The sequence below is a fragment of the Bombina bombina genome, chromosome 6, assembly GCF_027579735.1.
Source record: "Bombina bombina isolate aBomBom1 chromosome 6, aBomBom1.pri, whole genome shotgun sequence".
In the NCBI taxonomy this organism is placed as follows: domain Eukaryota; kingdom Metazoa; phylum Chordata; class Amphibia; order Anura; family Bombinatoridae; genus Bombina; species Bombina bombina.
The window spans coordinates 611,460,664-611,478,053 of NC_069504.1; the positions used below are offsets into that span (position 1 = coordinate 611,460,664).

Below are 17,390 nucleotides of genomic sequence, written 5' to 3' on the forward strand. Positions count from 1 at the left end.
CATGATCGTGTTTACTTTCAACTTGTAATATGAGCAGTCTTTAACTTGTGCACAAAAACCTAATATCACTCGCGCACAAATGATAGTGCGTCACTTGTAATCTAGCCCTCATTTTTTAGCAAAAAAATTACACTGCTAGGAAATGCCAGCAATTGAAAGATTTAGTGCTAACTGTGACGCAAGAACATACTGGGACTAGAACAATTTTTACAAAGAGAATTCAAACAATAAATTTTAATTAAAAGCATAGTTTACCAATAGTTTGCTAAGATTTATACTTTAACTGATGATTATCACCACAGAGCAATAAGGGCAGAAGCAGGCAGCATAGTTACTGAACTAGGTAGGCCTCCTGTACACAAAGCCCAAAATACACCTCCAAGGGAGAAGGCCACACCTGTGCTTAGAGACCCTTTGGCACAGCGGCCAGCAGTAAGCTACGTTTTTTTTACTTTATGACCACCACAGAGCAGGAAGGGCAATGGCAGGAGTGGCAGCACAATCAGCAGGCTACCAGATGCAATAGGTAGACTTGATAATACATAAACCTAATAAATAAACCTCCAAAGGGCAAGAAGGACAAAGACGTGCCTAGAGACCCTTGGATACAGCAGCCATCAGTTTGCTATGGTTTTTACCCAAGAAGCTTTAACTTGGATTGCATTTACTTTCAACTTGTAATACAAGCCGCAAAAAACAGACACATGCAAACACCCGCGATAAACCCCTTCTAGCTCACACGTAACTATTAGGGCTCCACTCGTAAACTAGCCCTTAATTTCTAAAACTCTCTCTGTATCATTGTTTTCCTGTTTAGAATATGTACCACTGGCTACTTTTTTTTCTATCAATACTTTTGACTTCTGAAAGTTACAGCGCTGACTCAATCTGTCAGGAAACTGTAAGCTGCTCCATGTTATTGCCTGTTTCCTGGTGCTTCGCTCACACCACTAGCTCCGCCTATTGCTCCCCAACACTCTCCTTCACCACCTCTGAAATCAGAGCTCTCCTAATTCAATATATGTGCAAGTATGTGCGGGGGGCGATAAATCAAAGGGATGAGAGAGCACATACAGTGTATTCAGAAAGTGCCACAGGCCAAAGGCTCATCAAAAACAGGAGGGAACAGGAAAGCAGAGTCCAGCAAGGAGGATGATGGGAAATATATTGTGAGGTAAAATGGGTAATTTCTGGGTCAAGGTGACATCACCTTCTCTTCCAAGTAGATATTGCCTGGTTGTGATTTATCTTTGAGAATAGCAACAGACATCTGCAAAACAAAAAAAAATAACAGGTTAGCTATGCACTGTTTTGTATTTCTGTCCCCTACACCCCACACCTTTTATCTAAAACGGAGACACCTTATCTTCTTTATTTCAAGGCAACTGCTACCCCACCTTTTTTTACTGTGGCCTGTTGCCAATACCAAAGTTACAAGAGTCTACCTTTCTTCATTCCAGCAGGTTGTCAATGCTCCTCAATTTAATCAAGTCATCTTTATGTTTTAAAGGGATATTAAACAGTATGAGGTTGTTATATAAAATGTTTAATAATGTGTAGTTAAAAAAATGTAATATACGTTCATTATTTATTTTGCCCCTTTTCCTGTAACTGAATTTTATTGGTTTTCTAAATTGCAGAGATAAATAGAAAACTAGTTCAAACATAACCCATTACTTTACAGCACTGATTTTTAAACCTGTTCTTAGGTAGCCACCAATTAGCAATCACTACCAAGGATGCTAAACCAAAAATGGGCCGTCTTGTAAGCTTACATTCCTGCTTTTTCAAATAAAGATATCAAGAGAACAAATAAAAAATGATAATATGAGTAAATTAGAAAGTTGCTTAAAAATGCATGCTCTATCTGAATCATGAAATAAAAAAATTGGGTTCAGTACCCCCTTTAGGGGAAACCAGTTTTACAGTACACTGTCCCTTTAGTCATTCTGACTCCTAACATTACTGCCCTCATTTCCAAATAAACACTGCCTAATTCCTCTGCTATCTTAATGGTGTAGTTGTACAAACTCTTCTAACTAACATACAAGATTTTTCTTGTGTTGTTCCATTTCCCAGGAGTTATCTTCCATTCTTTTCACAATCGTCAAACTCTACAAATGTAAAATAAGATATTTAATTCATTAAGTACTTGTGCTATTATCTGCAATTTTTCTTACCTTCCTTGTCAAAGCCATGCTCTCAGAGATGGCCCTAGCATTAGTCCAATAAGGAGACCCTTTTTGGTCTCACACATTGAGCCTCACATGACATTTTTGATCCATGTATGCTGTCCCTTCAATTATGTATGTATTTGTATGTTACTGTGTGTAGTAGTAGTCACTACTAACGACAATCCTTCTGAGCCAAGTTACAACAAGAGACAAACACTGGTTGCATTATTCAGCTTCCAGGCTGAACTCATCAACCTAAAACTCTCTTTCCTGAATTGATTTACCCTTTTGGACTGTTACTGTACACTAGAAGCTGAAAGTTCCATCCTTTTAAGTGAATCTGAATCAAGGTCATTTTAACATTTATATGAAATAGAGGGTCGATGGATCAGGTCCGGAGTTTGCTCTGTGTGCTCACAACCGTCAATTTATGGTAAACATGCCCTAGATATGGTCTGAGTACTGACTTGTGACCTTGTAATTGGATGAAAATAAGGGACAAGGATTTAATTTGAGGATGTTCTGGCAAACTGGTCTGCCATGGATCCAGTCTAAAGTCTGCTTTTTTATCTTATATTTGTCAGAAATAGAAAAATCAACAGGAGGCATTAGGATTGCATGGGTTATACTCCATTGATTTACAGCTGTCAAAAATAAATAAACAAGGTAATAAGAAAATAAATCAAGTAAAGAGGCTCTTTAAACATGCATCTTGTCTTCTAGGTGGAAAAATAATAAGGGTAAAAGTTTCATGGAGCTGGCCTGAGGTCTGCTTTGTGTTCTTGCAGCTGAGCTGTCAAAAAACTGTAGGGACAGGGACATATATCTGGTCTGGAGTATAATCTGTGTGAACTAATAGCCAGTAAAGAATAAAGGAGGCAGTGGGCATTGAGTTGGTGTGTGGTCTGATATATTGTGTTCATGGTAACTTAATTAAGATGTTCTACATAACTTAAAGATCTTCAGTTTGCACTGAATAAATATCATCATCTTCCCTTCATCATGCGGGATCAAAAGGTTTAGCTATGCCCTGGTTATCACTATTTTAATCAGAGACTGTCTTTATTCTACAGTCCTTAGCCTACAACCCAATTTATTCTAATGCATACGTTTTGCAAAGATAATTTACATTAGATTATAATCTCTCTTTTAAGCAAAGCATTCTTTATGCTTATATGTCTCTGCCTTGGCTAATGCATTTCTATTATATAATAATATGTAGTTACCCTTTGTACATGTTTTCTGCTCAGTGTTGTGTTACCTTTTGGTACTTTATAAACAGAATATAGTAATAATAATTGCGACAACAAAAATGAGTTTATGTTGCTGTAAACATGGTAAAGGTGTTGAAGGTTAGCATAATGGACCATACAACTGACTTTCTTTTATTATTTAAAATGCGCTCAGTTTGCAAACTTACTTTAAACTTATTCTGAACTAAAGAGCTCTTTGGTTTCTTCTGCAAACATCACAATATAATAGGATTATTGTGGAAAGGAAATTTAGCAAAACAGAAAGCACATTACAGTATTCAATTGCTTAGAAAAGTATGTAAAGCAAATGCATGTTTCAATTTCATTTTAAATGTATACTGAAGAGGTAGAGGAGAATACAGTACATAGTATATTATTTGTTTACACCTATATTTTAAATTGGTTCCATGTATACAGTTGCAAACTGTCCCATTTTTCCTGGGACAGTCCCATTTCTTTGGCTTCCTGCCCATGTCTATTAAGTATGTCCCATGTTCAGTTCAGCCCCTATTTAGTTTAATAATATTGTGTGCCGTACAGTACTCCCACCACAGAGGTTGCTGTTGCTTTTGATTTTACTCTATTATTGCTCATTACTTACTGTGTGTACATTTTTTTTTTCTTAAACTTTATCTGTGATCTTCTGTTATGTTGAAGTGTATAGACAGTTGTCAGATAAGTGGAAGCGATGCAATATATCCTACCAGAGACAAGGGGTGATGAAGCAAGGCATTTCAATAGGGTTGCACAGTTTGAAATATAAGTAATTCCCTCCATGTATACACTGAAGCTTTGCTTAGATTATTTTCATATGCTGGGGCTAGAATTCATAGAACATACCAAGAACATACCAGATTTACTGGGGCATTTCTGGATCTATTAACTCACTGCCCACAATAACTGCTGCAGCAAAGCTCAAAAAGGACTATTTACCTCATAAAATGCCACCTACTTATAAAACTTTCAATAGTGTTTTAACAAAAGTAAAAAAAAAAAATCCTCAGTATATCTACATATTTTGTTTTCCATTCCAGCAGACCCAGCACAGTCAGCAGTTTAAACATATTGAGGTAACTCTCACTGTTTAATTTCAGGCTGTGTAACATCTATATAAATTAGGGTACTTTGTGGTGTCCTGCTATACAGATGCTGAAAGCTTCATAATTTAACCCTTGCTTGCTTATTTCGGTACTTGCTGTAAAGTTATTCTTCCTATGCTAATTATGTGGTCGAGAGTAAGAGAGGTGATGAGGAGCTTCATGATTTAGCCTGCATTAAAGGCTATAATAGTGAAAAAATAAAATTCTCTAATAAATTAGAGCAACTTAATTATTGCACTATTGCTGATAACTATCTGTTTATCTTCTGCAAAGAGATTAAAAACATAGTTAAAGTCATCTCAAGAGCAGCAATGCACTACTCGAAGCTAGCTGAGCACATCTGGTGAGACAATGACAAAAGACAAATGTGTGTAGCCACCAATCAACAGTGGTGCATTATTGTTGCTGAGAATATGCACATATTATTTTCAACAAAGGTACCCAAGAGAACAAACTACATTTTAGTAGATGTTAATTTAAAAATGACATGCTCTATCTCACTGGTTTTCAAACCTGCCCTCACTAGGCTTCCCTAACAGGTTATGTTTTGAGGATATCTGAACTAGCAATTGATTAGTAGACATGGTTATTTTACCTGCTCTCATTGAAGGTAATCCTGAAAACCTGGCGGCCTGTTGGGGGGGCCTAAGGACAGGTTTGAAATCCAGTGCTCTATCTGAATCATTAAAGATTACATTTGACTCCCCTATTACTTTAAGCAATTAATATGGATAAATTATACTATTAGTATTTAATAAGTTTGTTTGGGGATCTATCTGAGTGGGCAGAGCTATGTAAACCATATATTGGCGTGGCTTTGTTGCAAAGTGTTTCTGGAAATATTTTCAAATGTTGGCAACTATAATTAGTCTGGATTAGATTCTCTAAATAAGGCATGTGATTGTAAAACAGTTACAGCAAATGGAATTTAATAAATTCAAAAACATTTTACATTTGTGAATATGTTATATTATTGTATGACTGCAGAAAAATGTTGTAACTACAAATCAGTTTCTGTACATTTAAATGCACTCAAAGTAGAAATTGCAGCTAACTCAACACTGTGCTAGATCAACTACCCTAAACCCAAAGGTGCATTAGGAATACTTTACATTCACATAGAAGAAAATGTTCTTTCAATTTTTAAAAAGATATATGCATATATTTAAAAAATATATATAAATCTATACCTGTATAGCTATATGAATATATACAGGGAATAGATAGATAGATAGATAGATAGATAGATAGATAGATAGATAGATAGATAGATAGATAGATAGATAGATAGATACTATATGCATATAGACAATATTTATTTTAAATTGAAAAGAACATGTTTGTGTGTATATACAGTATGTGTGTGTATGTCTGTATCTGTGCATGTATGTGTGTGTATGTATGTGTGCATGATGTGTGTGTACATGTATGTTGTATATGTGTGTGTACATGTGTGTGCGTGAATGTGTGCATGATGTGTGTGTGTGTGTTTGGATATGTTTGTGTGCATGTGTGTATGTGTGTGTATGTGTTTGCATGTGTGAGTGTGTGTGTATATGTGTGCATGTGTGTGTATGTGTTTGTATGTGTGCATGATGTGTGTGTGTGGGGGGGGTATGTTTGTGTGCATGTATGTGTGTGTGTGTTTTTTATGTGTGCATGATGTATGAGTGTGTGTGTATATGTGTGCGTGTGTGTTTGGATATGTTTGTGTGCATGTGTGTGTGTATGTGTTTGCATGTGTGAGTGTGTGTGTGTATGTGTGCATGTATGTGTGTGCATGTATGTGTGTATGTGTTTGTATGTGTGCATGATGTGTGTGTGTGGGGGGTATGTTTGTGTGCATGTATGTGTGTGTGTGTGTGTGTGTGTGTTTTTATGTGTGCATGATGTGTGAGTGTGTGTGTGTATATGTGCATGATGTGTGAGTGTGTATGTGTATGCGTGTGTGCAATGTATATAGCTTTGAGGAAATTCAATAGCAGGCCAAGGTCATATACCATAAAGACAGTCCATCAGCAAAGTACAAATCGGGGTAAGACAATACCAGAGTTCAGTGAACTAGCCAGGCTCAAACACAGCGGGCAGTCCTTAATCCAAACGTCACAACAAATGGGATGAGGCAAAGGAATAATACAAGAAGGTGAGCCAGGAACCCAAATTCAGAAAGGTAAACAGGATAAAAATGCTAAGAAACAGGTACTGAGTACACAAATGTCTGAGCACTGAGTGCAAACAACATGTAGGATTTAAAGGGACAGGTTCCTGAATTAGAAAAAGGGTCGCATGTAAGGGATCCTGACACCCATAGGAAATGGAAGACTAGCAGATTTTCGTTCTCAAATAAATTGCAAATAAACCTATAGCCAGATGTAGAAACTGATACTTTTTTCATAATAAATGGTTCATCTGAAACTGTTTTTTGTCCATGCTTGTGTCTGATATGTTCTGCTGAAGTATGTAACATAGATTTAACTCTGCACTGTAAAAAAAAACAAAGACTATGCAATACTGTCAATTTGATCTTCACTTTTAATATTTCCATGCCCCTAATCACTCTCATTCTCACTGGTAAAGCCTAAATATGAGGCTCAATAAGAGGCTCAAACTCTCTCAATGCCATTTGTCGCCCTGACCCAGTCACTATCCCTGGCTGTGACCCTTTCTCATAGCCTCTCATTGACAAAGCCCCTTGTACAGTCGGTAGCACTGTGCACCTCTCATGTTTCACAACAACATATATTTTTGGAATTGGCAGTACTGTACATGTAATTCTTGCCTAACATTTGCTGGAATGATTGATAGGTTCAAAGTATATTTTTATGCAGCAAAGAAAGCATGTCTCTTTTATAGGCATGTGCGATTCGATTCGGTCCGAATCGAAATTTGGATGAATTTGTCGAATTCGGAGATTCAGATCGATTCGAATTTCCGAATTGCGGTAGTGCCGAATCTACCGAATAAATCCGAATCGATTCAAATTTATTTGGTAGATTCGGATGGATTCGGATGGCCGTGTATTACACTAGTATTGTACAGTATACTAGTGTAATACACAGCACATCCCAATTAACATTTACCGAAATTCCGAATCGATTCGAACCAAATCGAACTGAATTTTTCACGAATCCGAAAGAATCCGAATGAGTCCGAAACGAATTCATTCAATTTATTCTGAATTTGAATCGATCTGAACCGAAATTCGAATTGATCCGAATCGATCCGAACCGAATAGAACCAAATTTTTTGGAGCTGCACATGTCTACTCTTTTATGCATAACATGCCAACTTCTTAGTTAAATTGACACTGAACCCACATTTTTTTCTTTCGTTATTCAGATAGAGCAGGCAATTTTAAGCAACTTTCTAATTTACTGTTATTATCAAATGTTCTTCATTCTCTTGGTATCTTTATTTGAAAAGCAAGAATGTAAGTTTAGATGCCGGCCCATTTTTGGTGAACAACCTGGGTTGTTCTTGCTGATTGGTGGATAAATTCACCCACTAATAAACAAGCGCTGTCCAGGTTCTAAACCAAAAATTGTCTGGCTCCTTAGCTTAGATGCCTTCTTTTTCAAATAAAGATAGCAAGAGAATGAAGAAAAATTGATAATAGGAGTAAATTAGAAAGTTGCTTAAAATTTCACGTTCTATCTGAATCACAAAAGAACAAATTTGGGTTCATTGATTTCTTAATGTATACATAAATACTGAAATGCCTTATTTCATACACACACCTATTAATATTAGTATTCGCTGGGCTGCAGTTCTGCACTTAATAAAAACAAAAAACAATGATGTCTGTGGATTATTCAGCCAATCAGAGATTGTGTCACCTGAGTCATTACAATGAAAAAAAAGTGTGTGTGTGTGTCTAACATAATATAATATGCCTTTTTTCCCCTTTAACCCTGTAAGGAACTCACATTCAGTTGCTAAAACATAAAGGTAGCACCCAGTACAGTGTGCAGGTTAGTTCACACCACCTGCTTGTCACACTGTGTATTTACATAGTAACAAAATGCATCAGTAGGTGATAGGGTAAGAAAAAAAAGATTACTTACAGTGAAGAATAATGATTCCTAAACATTTCAGTCTGTGCTGAACAATAGCTAACATTACAGATTAACATGATCTGTCAACACTCCTTTGACCCACATGATTATGGGATATCTATTAAGTGGCACTTACACTGCACTTTTGCTCACCTTGGTACGACTTTGTACACCTAGCCACATTTGAGTCATAGGCAAATATTTTCCATGCCAGGCCGCCCTTTCTCTTTGGACCTGTGTGTACTCACCTTGATAACAACTGTTTTCTTAGCACAAAGATGGACCTCCTGGAGCCTTGCAAACAATTTTGTCATCCAACAATATCTGCAGCACAAACACAAGGTCCCTGAATGCAATGTCCAACAATGACTTATCAGCCGTGAGGCTATAACACTATGGAGACTGGGTTTGCCAATCCATCAGTGTATTTATGATATAAAGTAACCTTTGGATGTATTTATTTTTCTTAAAAGCATCCAGTCTTTTAATGGAGAGGTAAAGTCCTTAAATGGATACTGTATATTTTTAATATGAATTTGAAAGAAGAGTAAAAAGCTTTTTAGATTTAAATTAACAGGATTTGTGTGCTTGTGCAAACACAGATACCCAGATATCTATTTTTCATTGGTTTTAGGAAAATTTTCATGAATGTATTGGTTAACAGGTGCATTGACTCACAACGCTAAAAGATAACCATATAATTACATATTATTATTATTATTATTATTATTATTATTATTATTAATATTGTTGTTGTTGTTAATAAAAAAATCTGATTATACAAAAATCAACAGCTAAAAACGGTAAAACATTTAAAATACCCTCTTTCAGCAGGTAACAATGGCTTTTAATTTTTTTTACAAATGTGTAATTCTGATCCATATGAGAGTTTTGCCTTTAATTGCAGCATTAAAGGCCTATTACATATTAAATTAACACAGTACACTAGATTTTTCTTTCTTTACATAAATGTTTTGTAGATGTTCCTTTTATATAGCTCATCTGTTTTTGTACAAATGTAGAGTTTTGCTTATTTTTTTAATAACATTATGCTGATTTTCAGACTCCTAACCAAGCCCCAAAGTTTCAGATGTAGACTCAAGTCTGCAGACTCCTACCAGTTTTGCTTTCTAATGTTGAGGTATGTTTATTTGTGTAATTACATAGGTGGAAGGAGCTTGGAATAAGTGCTTGAACCTATTTTAAATATATTTTCGCTTGAAAAAAAGTCAAATAAATATTGTTTAAAGTGAAACTAACAGGAAGTGCATGAATATGTTCCACTAAGTCCTGGGACTCTACTGCTGACTGGCTGATTAAGACAAATCTCACAGAATTTTTTTATTTTTTTATTGATTATTATATGTTTATTGATTATATGTTTTTATTCACAACATGATTAATCATTCAAATGTTATAATTTTTGCTGATTTGAAATGCAATGTCACGATAGATTTGCATGACAAAATATAAACTTTCATATGATGTGAGATTCATCAGCCATTTTGTTAAATAAAAAAAAAAAAATTAAATGGGAATCAAATTCATTTTTATTTATGCCCTATATGTATTTGCATACAAAATAAATGATTTGCAAACATCTAAACTTGTTTTGTAAGACAATTTTTGAGTTGCTTTTTAGTCGATTGACATAGAGGTGCATTTCAGTCCTTCAAAAATGCTTATTACAAAGATAGAAAAGTCCAAATTGAAATCTGTTCTACAAAATTCAAGAAAAGAGGATGCCTACTGGCATAGTATGTCTTTGTGAAAGGGGTAAGGCGAGAGACAATATCCAAAGCACAAATGTGTGCTGCACAGGCAATCAGGACCTTTGGGAGCTGTCCAGTAAGCTCATTTGTGATGAATGTGTATTCTTGTACATCAGTTGTGCCACAGCGGGTGGAATCTCCCCAAAACTATTAGTACAAACCGATAGTGCAAGGGGCAAAGATCTACAAAGAAAAATCAGGCTTTTGCGCACCCACAAAAGCTCAGACCGATGCCAGTATAAAAGATCAATAAAAATGTAATTGAGATAAAAACATAAGACATCTATCACCCACATTACGGGTTTGCACTAGTATTTTTGGGGAGATTCCACTCGCTGTGGCACAACTGATGTATGGGCTGAATATCAATAACCCACGAATGAGCTTACTGGATGTCTCCCAAAGGTCCTGATTGCCTGTGCAGTACACATTTGTGCTTTGGATATTGACAGTAGCAACTTGCCTCTTGCCTTACACCTTTCACAAAGAAGTACTATGCCCTCAGGAGTCCTGTTTTCTTGAATTTTGTAGAACAAATCTTATTTATATATCAGAGTGTATTGGTCGAAGAGGAAGTGGCCTGATGACCACTTGGCGATAACTCATTAGGTTATAAACTTATGGCTAGATTTAGAGTTCTGCGGCCAAAGGGGTGCGTTAGCTATGCATGCTTTTTTTCTCCCGCACCTTTTAAATACCGCTGGTATTTAGAGTTCACAGAAGGGCTGCGTTAGGCTCCAAAAAGGGAGCGTAGAGGATATTTACCGCCACTGCAACTCTCAATACCAGCGGTGCTTACGGATGCGGCCAGCTTCAAAAACGTGCTCGTGCATGATTCCCCCATAGAAAACAATGGGGCATTTTGAGCTGAAAAAAAACCTAACACCTGCAAAAAAGCAGCGTTCAGCTCCTAACGCAGCCCCATTGTTTCCTATGGGGACACACTTCCTAAGTCTGCACCTAACACCCTAATATGAACCCCGAGTCTAAACAACCCTAACCTTACACTTATTAACCCCTAATCTGCCGCCCCCGCTATCGCTGACACCTGCATATTTTTTTTAACCCCTAATCTGCCGATCCGTACACCGCCGCAACCTACGTTATCCCTATGTACCCCTAATCTGCTGCCCCTAACACAGCCAACCCCTATATTATATTTATTAACCCCTAATCTGCCGCCCCCAACGTCGCCTCCACCTACCTACAATTATTAACCCCTAATCTACCGACCGGACCTCACCGCTACTCTAATAAATGTATTAAACCCTAAAGCTAAGTCTAACCTTAACACTAACACCCCCTAAGTTAAATATAATTTAAATCTAACGAAATAAATTAAAATAAATTATTCCTATTTAAAGCTAAATACTTACCTGTAAAATAAACCCTAATATAGCTACAATATAAATAATAATTATATTGTAGCTATTTTAGGATTAATATTTATTTTACAGGCAACTTTGTATTTTTTTTTTAGCCAGGTACAATAGCTATTAAATAGTTAATAACTATTTAATAGCTACCTAGTTAAAATAATTACAAAATTACCTGTAAAATAAATCCTAACCTAAGTTACAATTAAACCTAACACTACACTATCAATAAATTAATTAAATAAAATACATACAATTATCTACAATTAAACCTAACACTACACTATCAATAAATTAATTAAATACAATACCTACAAATAAATACAATTAAATAAACTAACTAAAGTACAAAAAATAAAAAAGAACTAAGTTACAAAAAATAAAAAAAATATTTACAAACATTAGAAAAATATTACAACAATTTTAAACTAATTACACCTACTCTAAGCCCCCTAATAAAATAACAAAGCCCCCCAAAATAAAAAAATGCCTTACCCTATTCTAAATTAAAAAAGTTCAAAGCTCTTTTACCTTACCAGCCCTCAAAAGGGCCTTTTGCGGGGCATGACCCCAAAGAAAACTGCTCTTTTGCCTGTAAAAGAAAAATACAACCCCCCCAACATTAAAACCCACCACCCACATACCCCTAATCTAACCCAAACTCCCCTTAAAAAAAACTAACACTACCCCCCTGAAGATCATCCTACCTTGAGTCGTCTTCATTCAGCCGAGCCACCGATGGAACTGAAGAGGAGATCCGGAGCAGCAGAAGTGATCCTCCAGGGGGCGCTGAAGAAGTCTTCCATCCGATGAAGTGATCCTCCAAGCGGCGCTGAAGAAGTCTTCCATCCGGGCGATCTTCCAAGCGGGGTCTTCAATCTTCTTTCTTCAGGATCCATCTTGCAGACCTCCCACGCGGAACATCCTGCTGGCCGACGGACTACCGACGAATGAAGGCTCCTTTAAGGGACGTCATCCAAGATAGCGTCCCTCGAATTCCGATTGGCTGATAGGATTCTATCAGCCAATCGGAATTAAGGTAGGAAAATTCTGATTGGCTGATGGAATCAGCCAATCAGATTCAAGTTCATTCCGATTGGCTGATCCAATCAGCCAATCAGATTGAGCTCACATTCTATTGGCTGTTCCGATCAGCCAATAGAATGCGAGCTCAATCTGATTGGCTGATTGGATCAGCCAATCGGATTGAACTTAAATCTGATTGACTGAAATATATTTATAGAATTACGCTGGGATTAGTGAGACATTGTCATATACTCCCATAGAACGCCCATGTTCAGCCCATTTTACGAAAAAAACACAATTACGCTGTGCATTTTGTATTTATAAATTGACACATCCAGTGTACTACAATTACGATTTACGCTATGCATATTTAATTTGATTTATTCCTGTGTAAATTACATACTAATTTTACGTTTTTGTTAACATACGATTTTTGGTGAAGAATTTTGTTACGATTTTTGATGCGCCTTAACAATACAATTTTACCAGCTTATTTTTGTGTGAATGGCTCAAATATTTGTTTTGTATAATGTTTAAAATACGAATTTTGTTGTGCACATTTCATATGAAAATGCAGTATACGCCCCTTAGCGAGAAACCCTGTTTTCTGGGTAAAAATTGATTTAGATCATTCCACCAGGGAAATAGAAGGACTGGAAAGCATTCATTAATAATCTCGCCAGCCCAGAGAGCTTTCAATCATCGAGCCCTTAGTGAGTACACCCCTAAGTGGAGATGTCCAAATTGGGCCAAATTAGGCATTTTCCCTCCCCGGTTTCATGTGACTCATTAGTGTTACAAGGTCTTAGGTGTGAATGGGGAGCAGGTGTCTTAAATTTGGTGTTATCGCTCTCCCACTCTCTCACACTGGTCACTGTAAGTTCAACATGGCACCTCATGGCAAAGATCTCTCTGAGGATCTGAAAAAAAAGATTGTTGCTCTACATAAAGATGGCCTAGGCTAAAAGAAGATTGCCAAGACCCTGAAACGGAGCTGCAGCACGGTGGACAAGACCATACATCGGTTTCACAGGACAGGTTCCACTCAAAACAGGCCTTGCCATGGTCGACCAAAGAAGTTGAGTGCATGTGCTCAGCATCATATCCAGAGCTTGTCTTTGGGAAATAGACATATGAGTGCTGCCAGCATTGCTGGAGAGGTTGAAGGGGTGAGGGGTCAGCCTGTCAGTGCTCAGACCATACGCCGCACACTACATCAAATTGGTCTGCATGGCTGTCATCCCAGAAGGAAGCCTCGTCTAAAGATGATGAACAAGAAAGCCCGCAAACAGTTTGCTGAAGACAAGCAGACTAAGGACATGGATTACTGGAACCATGTCCTGTGGTCCAATAAGACCAAGAAACACTTATTTGGTTCAGATAGTGTCAAGTGTGTGTGATGGCAATCAGGTGAGGAGTACATAGACAAGTGTGTCTTGCCTACAGTCAATCATGGTGGTGGGAGTGTTATGGTCTGGGCCTGCATGAGTGCTGCCAGCACTGGGGAGCTACAATTCATTGAGGGAACCATGGATGTCAACATGTACTGTGACATACTGAAGCAGAGCATGATCCCCTCCCTTCAGAGACTGGGCCGCAGGGCCAATTTGGATATTTCTACTAAGGAGTGTACTCGCTTTTGACAATGGTTTAGATAGTAATGGCTGTGTGTTGAGTTATTTTGAGGGGACAGCAAATTTACACTGTTATACAGGCTGTACACTCAGTACTTTACATTGTAGCAAAGTGTCATTTCTTCAGCGTTGTCACATGAAAAGATATAATAAAATATTTACAAACATGTGAGGTGTGTACTCACTTTTGTGAGATACTGCAAATATATATATATATATATATATATATATATATATATAGAGAGAGAGAGAGAGAGAGAGAAGTGCACTCACAGGAACGATATGGCTCAATATCTTTGTTAGCCTGTTCAATGGCGATTTACCACCTGGGTGCAACTTTTTAGCACAGTAATGCTTTTCACAGAGTAGAACTTTCCTGTAGTATATCAGTCTGATCCCGCCTATTACGGTCAATCCAGCACCGAAATACCAGGCAATTCCTCTATGAACAAGGAAAACAGCAACCCCAGACGATCGTTTCGGCCTTCATTGGGCCTCGTCAGTGAGGTGTAGCCATATTCCTCTAAGCACACTGAGCAAGGAGTCCACATCTGGTTGCCCCTTTTTCCCATAGGGAGACTAAATACATAGAAAGAAGTGCATTTACAGGAACGAACAACTGGCTCAATATCATTGTTAGCCTGTTCAATGGCGATTTAATACCTGGCTGCAACTTTTTTGCCCAGTAATGCTTTTCACAGAGTAGAACTTTCCTGTAGTATATCAGTCTGATCCCGCCTATTACGGTCAGTCCAGCACCGAAATACCAGGCAATTCCTCTCTGAACAAGGAAAACAGCAACCCCAGATGATCGTTTCGGCCTTCATTGGGCCTCGTCAGTGAGGTGTAGCCATATTCCTCTAAGCACACTGAGCAAGGAGTCCACGTCTGGTTGCCCCTTTTTCCCATAGGGAGACTAAATACATAGAGAGAAGTACACTCACAGGAACGAACAACTGGCTCAATATCATTGTTAGCCTGTTCAATGGCGATTTACCACCTGGGTACAACTTTTTAGCCCAGTAATGCTTTTCACAGAGTAGAACTTTCCTGTAGTATATCAGTCTGATCCCGCCTATTACGGTCAGTCCAGGACTGAAATACCAGGCAATTCCTCTCTTAACAAGGAAAACAGCAACCCCAGACGATCATTTCGGCTTTCATTGGGCCTCGTCAGTGAGGTGTAGCCATATTCCTCTAAGCACACTGAGCAAGGAGTCCACGTCTGATTGCCCCTTTTTCCCATAGGGAGACTAAATACATAGAGAGAAGTGCACTCACAGGAACGAACAACTGGCTCAATATCATTGTTAGCCTGTTCAATGGCAATTTACCACCTGGGTGCAACTTTTTAGCACAGTAATGCTTTTCACAGAGTAGAACTTTCCTGTAGTATATCAGTCTGATCTCGCCTATTACGGTCAGTAAAGCACCGAAATACCAGGCAATTCCTCTATGAACAAGGAAAACAGCAAACCCACACGATCGTTTCGGCCTTCATTGGGCCTCATCAGTGAGGTGTAGCCATATTCCTCTAAGCACACTGAGCAAGGAGTCCACATCTGGTTGCCCCTTTTTCCCATAGGGAGACTAAATACATAGAAAGAAGTGCATTTACAGGAACGAACAACTGGCTCAATATCATTGTTATCCTGTTCAATGGCGATTTACCACCTGGGTGCAACTTTTTAGCCCAGTAATGCTTTTCACAGAGTAGAACTTTCCTGTAGTATATCAGTCTGATCCCGCCTATTACGGTCAGTCCAGCACCGAAATACCAGGCAATTCCTCTCTGAACAAGGAAAACAGCAACCCCAGACAATCGTCTCTCACTGACGAGGCCCAATGAAGGCCGTAACGATCGTCTGGGGTTGCTGTGTTCCTTGTTCAAAGAGGAATTTCCTGGTATTTCGGCGCTGGACTGACCGTAATAGGCAGATCAGACTGATATACTACAGGAAAGTTCTTCTCTGTGAAAAGTATTACTGGGCTAAAAGAAGCTGCACCCAGGTGGTAAATCGCCATTGAACAGGCTAACAATAGTATTGAGCCAGTTGTTCGTTCCTGTGAGTGTGCTTCTCTCTGTGTGGATGTAGTCTCCCTATGGGAAAAAGGGGAAACCAGACGTGGACTCCTTGCTCAGTGTGCTTAGGGGAATATGGCTACACCTTACTGACAAGGCCCAATGAAGGCCGAAACGATCGTCTGGGGTTGCTGTGTTCCTTGTTCAGAGAAGAATTGCCTGGTATTTCGGCGCTGGACTGACCGTAATAGGCGGGATCAGACTGATATACTACAGGAAAGTTCTTCTCTGTGAAAAGCATTACTAGGCTAAAAGAAGCTGCACCCACGTGGTAAATTGCCATAGAACAGGCTAACAATAGTATTGAATACACACAGAGAGAAATGCACTCACAGGAACGAACAACCAGCTCAATACCATTGTTAGCCTGTTCTATGGCGATTTACCACCTGGGTGCAACTTCTTTTAGCCCAGCAATGCTTTTCACAGAGTAGAACTTTCCTGTAGTATATCAGTCTGGTCCCGCCTATTACGGTCAGTCAAGCGCCGAAATACCAGGCAATTCCTCTCTGAACAAGGAACACAGCAACTCCAGACGATCGTTTCGGCCTTCATTGGGCCTCGTCAGTGAGGTGTAGCAGTATTCCTCTAAGCACACTGAGCAAGGTGTCCACGTCTGGTTGCCCCTTTTTCCCATAGGGAGACTAAATACACACAGAGAGAAATGCACTCACAGGAACGAACAACCAGCTCAATACCATTGTTAGCCTGTTCTATGGCGATTTACCACCTGGGTGCAACTTCTTTTAGCCCAGCAATGCTTTTCACAGAGTAGAACCTTCCTGTAGTATATCAGTCTGGTCCCGCCTATTACGGTCAGTCCAGCGCCGAAATACCAGGCAATTCCTCTCTGAACAAGGAACACAGCAACCCCAGACGATCGTTTCGGGGTATTTCGGGGCTGGACTGTACTGTGA

The 17,390-nt window shown here is 38.5% G+C and overlaps 1 protein-coding gene across 1 annotated transcript in view; it reads right to left on the reverse strand.

Moving 5' to 3' along the window:
- Window positions 1-1,099: 1,099 nt before the first annotated feature.
- Window positions 1,100-17,390, reverse strand: part of NR2F2 (nuclear receptor subfamily 2 group F member 2) — a 220,232-nt gene continuing 203,941 nt past the window's right edge. The window contains exon 4 of the mRNA XM_053717620.1: window positions 1,100-1,270. Coding sequence (XP_053573595.1) covers window positions 1,196-1,270 — 75 coding nt within the window. The 3' untranslated portion in view covers window positions 1,100-1,195. The remainder of the gene's footprint in view (window positions 1,271-17,390) is intronic.